General features: G+C 42.1%; 1 protein-coding gene across 1 annotated transcript in view; it reads left to right on the top strand.

Annotated features, from left to right (window-relative positions):
* Nucleotides 1–4,873: 4,873 nt before the first annotated feature.
* LOC140476809 (regulator of G-protein signaling 22-like) overlaps nucleotides 4,874–12,660 on the top strand; it is a 133,677-nt gene continuing 125,890 nt past the window's right edge. Inside the window, exon 1 of the mRNA XM_072569602.1 lies at nucleotides 4,874–4,921. Within this exon, the coding sequence (XP_072425703.1) occupies nucleotides 4,874–4,921 (48 nt within the window). The remainder of the gene's footprint in view (nucleotides 4,922–12,660) is intronic.

Genomic DNA, 12,660 nt, shown 5'->3' with positions numbered 1-12,660 from the left:
ACATTTTTGATTGAGTAGCAAAGAAAGTTACTGAAAAGAAATTGATGAACGTTATCTGTTTGATTTTTAAGGACGCCTTGAGAAATTGCCATGTAAAAGATGAGGGAGTCGAAGGGTGGGTCAGTAAATTTGCAGATGATACGAAGATAGGTGGAGTTGTGGACAGTGAGGAGGGCTGTTGTCGGCTGCAGAGGGACTTAGATATGATGCAGAGCTGGGCTGAGGAGTGGCAGATGGAGTTCAACCCTGCCAAGTGTGAGGTTGTCCATTTTGGAAGAACAAATAAGAATGCGGAATGCAGGGTTAATGGTAGGGTTCTTAGTCAGGTGGAGGAACAGAGGGATCTTGGGGTCTATGTACATAGATCTTTGAAAGTTGCCACTCAGGTGGATAGAGTTTGTAAGAAGGCCTATGGAGTATTATCGTTCATTAGCAGAGGGATTGAATTCAAGAGTCAAGTGATGTTGCAGCTGTACAGGACTTTGGTTAGGCCACAGTTGGAGTATTGTGTGCAGTTCTGGTCACCTCACTTTAGGAAAGATGTGGAAGCTTTGGAGAGGGTGCAGAGAAGATTTACCAGGATGTTGCCTGGAATGGAGAGTAGGTCGTACGAGGATAGGTTGAGAGTTCTCGGCCTTTTCTCGTTGGAATGGCGAAGGATGAGGGGTGACTTGATAGAGGTTTATAAGATGATCAGAGGAATAGATAGAGTAGACAGTCAGAAACTTTTTCCCCGGGTACAACAGAGTGTTACAAGGGGACATGAATTTAAGGTGAAGGGTGGAAGGAATAGGGGAGAGGTCAGGGGTGGGTTCTTTACCCAGAGAGTGGTGGGGGCATGGAATGCGCTGCCCGTGGGAGTGGTAGAGTCAGAATTATTGGCGACCTTTAAGCGGCATTTGGATAGGTACATGGATGGGTGCTTAATCTAGGTTAGAAGTTCGGCACAACATCGTGGGCCGAAGGGCCTGTTCTGTGCTGTATTGTGCTATGTTCTATGTTCTAAAAGGCTGATTAACAAAATTATAGCTTATTGAATAGGAGGGCAGGTTGGATTTTTAAAAATCATTTCTTCAGGTCAAAAGAAATGAATGTTGTAAATGGTCATTTTTCAAATTGAACAATAAAAATGAATAAATCCAGTCCCTTCAAATAATCTTTGAACTCCTCTCCAGTGATCCCCGAACTGGTCTGGGTGACCCTTTAAAAAAGTTGAAATAAGGAGCTCCTCTATTTCTGGGCAGCATTACACCTTGCAACACTTGGAACTGTGCTATAAATTTCATCAGCCAGTAATTGCTGGCTTGGTCAGCACAAAAAATGAATGTAACCAGAGGATTTCATCACATACTATTAGTATTCTAGCACTAACTATTGAGAACATCATTATTTATGATCCATTAGTCTGAAAAATAACTAAACTACAATTTGCTGTTTTCAGTCCATGGTAGTTTTCTTTCATTCATGTTGACACTAACTCTCCTATTTGAAATATAATGTATTTATACAGTCTTTTCTAAGTATGTGTTTCTACCAAATGGACCAGCCAACTGGCTGTTCACTCGTTAGCTGAGTCTGCAACATTTCAGAGGCTTTTTAATACAGGCACCAGTGAACAAACATATTTCCTGGATTCACATCTACAGCACATAAATTCCTTTTTTTTTCCTGAACAGTGGAATCCCCAATCATCATTGCTTTCTGATCCAGCTTTTGCACAGCTAAGTGACAAGTACACCTTTGGATTTGACTCTTTGGCTGTCCCAGAGAAACAGTTACTTCAAAACTGACCACTGGTCAGTGAATCAGATGTACTTAGTATTGTACACTTTTGGCCCAATCTTTCTCAACGAGCGGGTGGTCACACGTTCCTTCTCTGCCTACATACCCATAAGCTATGGGATGTCCATGTCTAAACATGTCCTAAAATGTGCTTTTATTGGAGCTGTCAACCTTGCAGACCCACCACTGTGATACTGTCCAAAATATGAAATGGAGAACATGAACTCCTCCGGGTCACACCACTCTCTGTGTGTGGTCATTCAGGACACTGGAAGAAAATGCACCTTCAAATGCTTGCTCCTCCAACTGCATCATTAAACAGTGTGTAAAGCATGATTACTAAAACCACTATGCAATTACTGATCTAACAACAATCCCTAGTAATCTAGATTCATTTCTAAGTGTCAGATGTGTTTTCTTACACTTAGCACTTGCAATCGCAAGACTCTCAACTGACAGCTGTACAACTATGCCACTACATGATATTACTCTCATACGTTATCTAATTGTGGTGCTCAAGCTGGACTAAGAGGGAGCCAACTGAAGAGGAACAGGCACTTGTCTAAATCAATAAGAAGGTGAAGGTATCAACCATAGCTGTACTGCCAGACCCACAGCAATGTGGTTGATTCTTAGCTGGATTGTAAAATAGCTTAACAAGCCACTCGGTTCAAGGATAATTCGGGATGGGCAACATCCCGTGAAAGAATTTTAAAGATTTTCCTCCTTTATCCACATTTCACAAAACTGAAGACAGTGGAAGTATGCAACTTTTGCTTTCCCCCCTAACCACAAACTTATCCTTCAATGTCTCCCCTTTCAAATACCCAAAATAATGTAATCTGTTCAGGCAATGGTGCAACTGCAAGAAGATAACAAGGATGAAGAGGCACTAGTACATAATATCATATTCTCAGATACCAGGTAAAATACTAATGCTTTGGACAGCCAAACAGTGAAACCTGTACATGATGAGACATCAAATATGAGTGACCTGTGATGAGGCAAGGATTTTGCAGATGTTGGCTCAAAGGGTGAGAAGGCACGAGTTTTTCTGAAGCCAAAAGGAAAGAATCCCATCTCAAAGTCTGAGGTAGTGCAAAGGGGCTCATTAGTTTTATTTGAAGGATTATATTTATTCATTGCATTGCCACAATGTCATCTGAAACATCCAGAAACATCTAACTTGCATTTGTCAACTATCATCTTAAGGACTGGTTAAACAAGTTTCTAGTTTCTCAATACTCTAAGTAATGTAAGTGCATGTAACAATTCTAAAAGTCATCTTGAATATGTATCTGTGTAGTTTGGAAGTTAATATTGTCACATATATATATATGTATATATCAGATGTTACAAAGATAAATGTTTATCCTTTCTGTTAATATAAACTTACAAGAAAGCCGTACCTTGTCTTTTTTTAATGTCACAACATTCAAAAGAGGTACAATACCATTGTGATGCTGTCAGTTAAGGGTTGAGAAAAGTGGATGAGAAGGGTGGAAGTTATTTTCTGATTGTTTAGGTGGGCCTGGAGTAATGGGAGAGACTTCTTAAACTAAAAGCCTGTCACCCTTCTCTGAAGCCAACATTTCTATTTCCAGCACTATCATTCAAGACAGCCAACTCAAACTGCCATTATCATGTCAAGTTGGTATAGGATGAAGTCATGTCTCTAGGCCCAAAATTGCTCAAAGTCATCTTCCATAGCATATCTGCAGTGTCTAGTAGGAAGTTAGTAATCTTCCATCAGTCATGTTTTCAACCATTGAGTTATCGCTGTCTAGGAGCATTGGGACAGAAAAAGTCACAAAGAAGACAGACACTGAGGAAATGATCAAGGATGAACAGCTTATATGCAAACTGGCATGATTTCATTTATACATTAAATTTGAATGTTTATTTGTGATGACCTTTGTTTATGCATGGTGGCCTATGACAAGATGAAATTAGGAACATGGGACTGTTGTGATCAAAAAATTGCGTTTTCACTTACTGCCACTGCACTCAAAGTAGTTCTTCTCCTCACAGAGAGGAATTTTGTAGGTTACTGCTTCCCTTTCTCTTTGTCACCCTCCTCCTCCACCCACTTTAAGCAAGTTGTACTGTTCCTTATGCCCTTAGAATCATAGAGATGTACAGCACGGAAACAGACCCTTTGGTCCAACTCATCCATGCCCACCGGATATCCCAAACTAATCTAGTCCTACTTACCAGCACCAGACCCATATCCCTCCAAACCCTTCCTATTCATATACCCATCCAGATGCATTTTAAATATTGCAATTGTACTGGTCTCCATCACTTCCTCTGGCAGCTCATTCCATACTTGTACAACCCTCTGTGTAAAAAAGTTGCCCCTTAGGTCTTAGTTTATATCTTTCCCCTCCCACCCTAAACCTATGCCCTCTAGTTCTGGACTTCCCCCACCCCAGGGAAAAGACTTTCTCTATTTATCTTATCCATGCACCTCATGGTTTTATAAACCTCTGTAAAGTCACCCCTCAGCCTCCAACACTCAAAGGAAAACAGCCCCACCCTATTCAACCCTGGCAACATCCTTGTAAATGTTTTCTAAGCCCGTTCAAGTTTCACAACATCCTTCTGATAAGGAGACCAGAATTGCACACAATATTTCAACAGTGGCCTAACCAATGTCCTGTATAGCCGCAACATGACCTCCCAACTCCTGTACTTAAAACGCTGATAAATAAAAAAAAGCATACCGAACACCACCTTCACTATTCTATCTGTCTGGAACTGTACTTTCAAGGAGCTATGAACCTGCACTCCAAGGTCTCTTTGTTCAGCAACACTCCCTAGGACCTTACCATTAAGTGTATAAGTCCTGCTAAGATTTGCTTTCCCAAGATGCAGCACCTTGCATTTATCCGTCTGTTTCCATGCTGTACATCTCTGACTCTGTGACTCTAAGCTCCATCTGCCAGTCCTCAGCCCATTGGCCCATCTGATCAAGTTCCCATTGTAATTTGAGATCACCTTCTTTGCTGTCAACTACACCTCCAATTTTGGTGTCATCTGCAAACCTACTAACTATACCTCTTATGCACACATCCAAATCATTGTATAAATGACGAAAAGTAGTCGACCCAGTACCGATTCTTGTGGCCGTCCACTGGTAACAGGCCTCCAGTCTGAAAAACAGCTCTCCACCACCACCCTCTGTCTTCTACTTTGAGCCAGTTCCATATCCAACTGGTAGTTCTTCCTATTTTCCATGATATCAAACCTTGCTAACCAGTCTCCCTTGGGGAACCTTGTCGAACGCCTTACTGAAGTCCATATCACTTTGCGCTCATCAATCTTCTTTGTTACTTCTTCAAAAAACTCAATCAAGTTTGTGAGACATGACTTCCCACTCACAAAGCCACGTTGACTATCCCTAATCAGTCCAGTGACTCTTCTTCAGAACATTATTTTTCTTCAATCTTCTGATAGGTCAGCAGCGATTTCAATATGATGAAATATAATTTACCTTTTACAAATCTCTGCTGAGTCTTCTCAATCAACCCACATTCCTGATACTTTCTCTGTATGATGTTAGAATGACATTAGCAACCTTCCACATCCTATAACTGAAGCTTATAAACTGTGACAGTGATTTCTGTTATTTCTATTTTTTCTTCATCCATACCATGTGGTCCAGGTGACCTTGCATTAATGTTAACTAAGCGAAAATGTCTCATTTTGTTAACCAATTGTTTTCTTAACAAAATCTAGCACCAAGTGGCCAGTGACTCTCTGACAAGCAGCTCGAGTTTTGTAGAAAATGCAAGATCTGCTTATTGCAAGTGAAGCAAGACACTGCAGGAGTAAATGGCACATATCTTAAAAGCACACTAGTAGCAATGCAACATGCAATGAACACACCATCAAAGTTCACACAAAAGGTCATCAACTTCAGATATTAAAAATATTATTGACTATTTACAGGAAGGAAGGGGTGAACGCAAAACATAAGGGTAAGTCCTTGGTTTAGCAGGACCAAACTCTACTTCCATTTCCCACCCAGAATAGGAGTTGGTCATTTGGCCTCTCTAGCCTGTTCCACCCATTCAGTAGGATCATGGTTGATCCAACATTTTCATGTCCACTTTTCTGCCCTTTCCTGATAACCTTTGGGTCGATGAAAAATCTATTTCAGCCTTAAATATAAACCAGAACTACTTTTTGTTATTTATATAAATTATTTGGATGTGAATACAGAAGGAACAGTTAGTAAGTTTGCACTTGACACCAAAATTGGAGGTGCAGCGGACAGCGAAGAAGGTTACCTCAGAGTACAATGGGATCTTGATCAGATGAGTGGCAGATGGAGTTTAATTTCAGATAAATGTGAGGTGCTGCAATTTGGAAAAGCAAATCTTAGCAGGACTTATACACCTAATGTAAGTTCTCGGGGAGTGTTGCTGAACAAAGAGACCTTTGAGTGCAGGTTCATAATTCCTTGAAAGTAGAGTCACAGGTAGATAGGATAGTGAAGAAGGTGTTTGGTATGCTTTCCTTTATTAGTCAGAGTGTTAAGTATAGGAGTTGGGAGGTTATGTTGCAGCTACACATGATATTGGTTAGGCCACTTTCAGAATATTGCATGCAATTCTTGTCTCCTTCCTATCAGAAGGATGTTGTGAAACTTGAAAGGGTTCAGAAAAGATTTACAAGGATGTTGCCATTTGAGCTACAGGGAGAGGCTGAATATGCTGGGACTGTTTTCCCTGGAGCGTCAGAGGCTGAGGGGTGACCTTATAGAGGTTTATAAAATCCTGAGGAGCATGAATAGGATAAATATAGAGGTCTTTTCCCTGGGGTGGGAGAATCCAGAACTGGAGGGCATAGGTTTAGTGTGAGAGGGGAAAGATTGTCACGCAGAGTGTTGTGCATGTATGGAATAAGCTGCCAGAGGAAGTCTTGGAGACTGGTACAATTACAGCATTTAAAAAGGCATCAAGCTGACTATATGAATAGGAAGGTTTTAGAGGGATATGTGCCAAGTGCTGGCAAATGGGACTAGATTAGTTTGGGATAACTGGTGGGCATGGACAAGTTGGACCAAAGGGTCTGTTTCTGTGCTGTGACTCTAAGAGCTTTGTCCTTACAGCTGTCTACAGCTGAGTTCCAAAGAGTCACAAGCTTCTCAGAGAAGAAATTCCTCCTCATCTCAGGCTTAAATTGGTGCCTCCTTGTTCTGAGACTATGCTGTTTGGTCCTTGACTTTGCAATGAGGGAAACATCTGCTCAGCATTTACTCTGCCATGCATCATAAGAAGGAGGAGAAAGTGAGGACTGCAGATGCTGGAGATCAGAGCTGAAAATGTGTTGCTGGAAAAGCGCAGCAGGTCAGGCAGCATCCAAAGAACAGGAAAATCGACGTTTCGGGCATCAGCCTGAAGAAGGGCTGATGCCCGAGACGTCGATTCTCCTGTTCCTTGGATGCTGCCTGACCTGCTGCGCTTTTCCAGCAACACATTTTCAGCATGCATCATAAGAATCCTACATGTTTCAATAAGATTCTAAACTCCATTGAGTACAGCCCCAATTTCATTAGAAGATAGAAGACAACAGCGCAGTAAAGGCCCTTCGGCCCTCAATGTTGTGCCGACCTCTGGAACCAATCTGATGCCCAGCTCACCAACACTATTCCGTTCTCGTCCATATGCCTATCCAATGACAATTTCAATGCCCTTAAAATTTGCGAGTCTATGACAGTTCGGTCCATGCCCCTTCTACTCTCTGAGTAAAGAAACTACCTCTGACATCTGTCCTATATCGATCACCCCTCAATTTAAGCTATGTCTCCACGTGCTAGACATCACCATGCAAGGAAAAAGGCTCTCACTGTCCAACCTATCTAACCCTCTGATTATCTTATATGTCTCAATTAAGTTGCCTCTCAACCTTCTCTCTAACAAAAACAGCCTCAGTCTTTCCTATAAGACCTTCTATCCATACCAGGTAATATCCTAGTAAATGTCCTCTGAACCCTTTCCAAAGCTTCCATATTCTTCCTATAATGTGGTGACCAAAACTGTACACAATACTCCAAATGTGGCTGCACCAGAGTTTTGTACAGCTGCAGCATAATCTCATGGTTCTGAAACTCAATCCTTCTACCAATAAAAGCTAACACACCATATGCCTTCTTCCCAACCCTCTCAACCTGGGTGGCAACTTGCAAGGATCTATGTACCTGTGCACTGCGATCTCTCCACACATCTCCATGACCAAGAATCTTACCATTCACCCAGTACTCTCCATTCCTGTTACTCCTTCCAAAGTGAAACACCTCACACTTTTCCACATTCAACTCCATTTGCCAGCTCTCAGCCCAGCTCTCCAGCTTAACTATGTCTCCCTGTAACCAACAACATCCTTCGTCTCTATCCACAACTCGTATCATTCACAAATTTACTAACCCATCTTTCTATGCCCTCTTCCAGGTCATTTATTAAAATGACAAACAATAGTTGACCCAAAACAGATCCTTGCTGTATCATACTAATCACTGAACTCCAGGATGAATATTTCCCATCAACCACCACCATCTGTATTCTTTCAGCTAGCCAATTTCTGATCTCAATCTCATGCCTCCATATTTTGTGCAAGAGCCTATCATAGGGAAAATTATCAAATGCCTGACTAAAATCCATATACCCACTTGAACCGCTTTACCCTCATCCACCTGTTTGGTCACCTTCTCAAAGAACTCAATAAGGTTTATGAGGCACGACCTACCCTTTACAAAACCGTGTTGACTGTCACTCTTCAACCTATTCCTCTCTGGATGATTATAAATCCTATCTCTTATTACCCTTTCCAACACTTTACCCACAACCGAAGTAAGGCTCACGAGTGTATAATTTCCAGGGTTGTCGCTACTCCCCTTCTTGAACAAGGGAACAACATTTGCTATAATCCAGTCTACTGGTATTATTCCTGTAGACAATGACTGCATAAAGATCAAAGCTAAAGGCTCAGCAATCTCCTCCCTGGCTTCTTTATTCATTAACCTTTGCTCATAAGACGATCCCTCTATACCAGGAATCATCCTGGTGAACTATCTCTAAACTGCCTCCAATAAAATAATTTATTTTCTTACGTAAGGGGACCAAAACTGCTCACAGTACTTCCAATGTGAGTTCACCAACATCTTATACAGTTGCAAGAAGACTCCAACCCCTTTGAAATAAGGGCCAACACTGCATTAGCCTTCCTGACTACCTACTACACCTGTGTGCTGGTGTTCTGTCTCTCATGTACAAGTACCACAAAATCACTTTGTGTCAGTTTTCTGCAGTTTTTCTCCATTTAAGTAATAGTGTTCTTTAGATCTCCCTTCCAAAATGAACAACTTCACATTTCTCCACATGATACTCCATTTGCCCACTTACATAACCTCTCAATATCGCACTATGAACTGTTTGCATCCCTCTTGCAACTTACCTTTCCACCTATTTTTGTGTCATTTGCAAATTTGGCTACAGTACATTTGCATCCTTCCTCCAAGTCATTAATGTGTATTATTTGTAGTTGTGGTCCCAGCATTAATTCCTGTGGGACTCCACTGATCACACATTGCCAACTTGAAAAAGAAAACGTTATCCCCGTGTGCTATTTCCTGCCCATTAGCCAGGAAACTTAGCCCACTATGCATGTCGAGAGTGTGATGCTGGAAAAGCACAGCAGGTCAGGCAGCATCCAAGGAGCAGGAGAATCAACGTTTCGGGCAAAGAGCCCTTCATCTGTAATCCAGCACCACATTCAACTCTGATGTCCAGCATCTGCAGTCCTCACTTTCTCCTAATTCTCTATCCACACCAATCTACAACCTCCAACACCATGGGCTCTTATGACTTAACATTTTGTGAGGTACATTGTTGAATGTCTTCTGGAAGTCCAAACACAACACATCCACTGCTTCACCTCTTAAAAACTGATCGATACTTCTTTGAAAAACTTTAATAAATAAATTGCGAGGGATTACCGACTGTAATTGTTAAATTACAGAATGAAATTGGGGCTTTGTAGTGGTCACAAAAGTTAGCCACAATCACTGCTGCAAGGGATGAGTCCAGCTGTGAATGAGGGTCAGTCTGGGGAAAGGCTGGTAATTAGATTACATTACAGTGCACACCGACCCGCCGAAGCACAACCCACCCATACCCCTACATTTACCCCTTACCTAACACTACGGAGAATTTAGCATGGCCAATTCACCTGACCTGCACATCTTGGGACTGTGGGAGGAAACCGGAGCACCCAGTGGGGACCCACGCAGACACAGGGAGAATGTGCAAACTCCACACAGTCAGTTGCCTGAGGTAGGAATTGAACCCAGGTCTCTGGGGCTGTGAGGCAGCAGTGCTAACCACTGTGCCGCCCACAAATCTTCTCAGGGGATGGATGGAAGAGCGAGGCAGCGATTTGCAGAATGCAGCCTTAAAGTGTCCTTAAGGAATCAATAGTTTTGGGTGAAATACCCAGCTGCTGGAGGTAAAAGTCACTATTCATAAAAAAAGAAACTATTCATAAAAAAAGGTTCTAAATCAGTTTTGTATGGTCTTTGCAGAAAAAAAGAGAAAAATGAAATGTTGGAATTTTGACATATCTCAGAGCTTCTCTGCAGCTGCAAAGACAAAGACATTTTCTATTTAGGCAGGAAACAATTTATATCTCACTTTGGAGCAATAAGGTCTCATTATATTGTTGGAAGAAAGATGTTAGATGGTGGTCTTTCCCCACTGTGCCTTGGCAACAGCTGTCCCAAGCTTTCATGCATTCCTGAGGATGTAGTCCTAGACCTTGGAATCTGCCAGTCTGCAACACTCAGTTGAGGTCAACTCTTTACACTGGAAGTCCAACAAGCTTCTTTCAGCAAGTTAATTGTCATTCCAGACACAGTCGTTTGACACGGAGTGGATCCCAGGGAACAGCCTGTAAAGCACAGAGTCCTGAATCATGGAGCTGCTCAGGATGAATCTTGACAAAATCCCCTGCATCTCTCTCCAGTTCTTTGCAAAAGTGACATTCCCGAAGGAGAAGTGCAACAGCTTCTACACCGTGTGTAGAAGCTTCTACGTGTATACTGCACAGAGGTTGGGTGTGCATGAAGGATCTGACTGACACTACCCTTCTCACCATCAGCCAAGCAATGTCTCGGTGCTTACTGGAAAGTTCTGACAATGAGGCATTCTGCCAAATTTATCCAGAGCAGGAGAGTTTGAGACCTTGTGAGGAGTGCGAGCCCAGCATGGCTAGGCTTACAGACTGTGGTGTTGAACTGTTAACTGTATTTGTTTTTCTCATTGTTAGTAAGTCGGACAGTAATGCTTAACTTTTTGTTTTATTTATTTTTCTGTTTTGTGCCAAAAACAGAAAGGTGGTGATGTAAGTGGTGACTTGCAAATGTGTCACTGTATTCATCTGAATACACGTGACACCAAACCTAAATCAAATTCAAATGACTTTGTCTGCTCAGGGAACCTCCCAACAGGAAAAAACTCAGTGACAGAAATGGTACAGTTGTGGGTTTCTTATTCACAATCGGACTTCTGCTCCCAGCTTGCAGCAAATCTAAAGCCAGGCTCATTCGCACCTCACTGATTTTTAACATTAAATGCAATCATTGTCCCAGCGGAGCGTGGGAAGAGGAAACCTGGAAGGGATGTTGAGTGCTTTATTCCTCATGGGTAAATTAGGATGGCCAAACAACATCGATAACAAACACAAAGAAATTGCTGGAAAAGCGCAGCAGGTCTGGCAGCAGGTGGGGAGAGAAATCAGCAGTTTCTCCACGTTATCTCCACAGATGCTGCCAGACCTGCTGAACTTTTCCGGTAATTTTGTTTCTGATTTACAGCATCCGCAGGGTTTAACATAAGATGCACCTGATTTGCTTAGGTGACTACTGCTGGACCTTATTGTGTGTACCATCCAAATACTGTACACAGAATCTGCTGAAACTCCAGGAAACCTTTATGACATCAGGCTGCAAACAGCGAGACAGGTAGCGCCTGTGGACAGAAAAAAAACAAAGGCACGTTTTTCGGTTCAATCATCTTGTCCCAGAATTTAGCGCTAGTCTTAAATGCTTCGTTAAACTCGCTGATAATTTTGTGTTCCTTAACCGTTTGCCGCCTTAGTAGTGAGGCAAGATCGAGGCCAGTTCATATCCAAATGTAAAGACGTTGAGGAAGCGTTAATCCAGTTTGTCTGTACAGAACTTCCACTTAAAGGAACACAAAACAACACGGAACTCTTTCACCTGCTCAGTGGAACATCTCGTTTTGTCCTTTTTACCTGAGGTTTGCACGCTGTTTTCAGCTCAGCTCAGCGCATTGCATTGACTGATTTCCCAAATCGTCGCTTTCAGACTCGCAGGAGATCATTAACCACGACTAACTGGTTGTCATTTATCGGTAACTTGTCTAGCTATATTCATAAACCACACTGAGCCAATGCAGCAGAAAAACACATCAGACAAATTAACTATAGGTAGGTGTTCTTGTGACATATATATTTCTGACGATTTATATTCGCCGAAATTGGGCTGTAACATTTGACTTCTGTACCTTAATTTTTGTGGGTTTCGTTTTATGTTCACTCACCCTGCTCCTGGCGGCGTTTTAGTCAGGCCATCCTGCATTCAAATAGCTGGATAATGGCGTCAATCAGCGATCAATGCTGTTTTTACTCGAGTGCTATTTTGAAGATAATACCTTTTTTCAAGCTCGTATAGTTGATCAAATGCAGCAACAGGAACTAGCCTCCCTACCACCTCGATTTTATTTTTTTTTTATTCACACAAGTGGCCAGTCACAACTCCAGGGTGTCAGTGGACACCCGCGTGCTCCTTCTCCA

The sequence above is a fragment of the Chiloscyllium punctatum genome, chromosome 5 (assembly GCF_047496795.1).
Source record: "Chiloscyllium punctatum isolate Juve2018m chromosome 5, sChiPun1.3, whole genome shotgun sequence".
Taxonomy (NCBI): Eukaryota; Metazoa; Chordata; class Chondrichthyes; order Orectolobiformes; family Hemiscylliidae; genus Chiloscyllium; species Chiloscyllium punctatum.
This window is presented reverse-complemented; position numbering and strand designations above follow the sequence as displayed.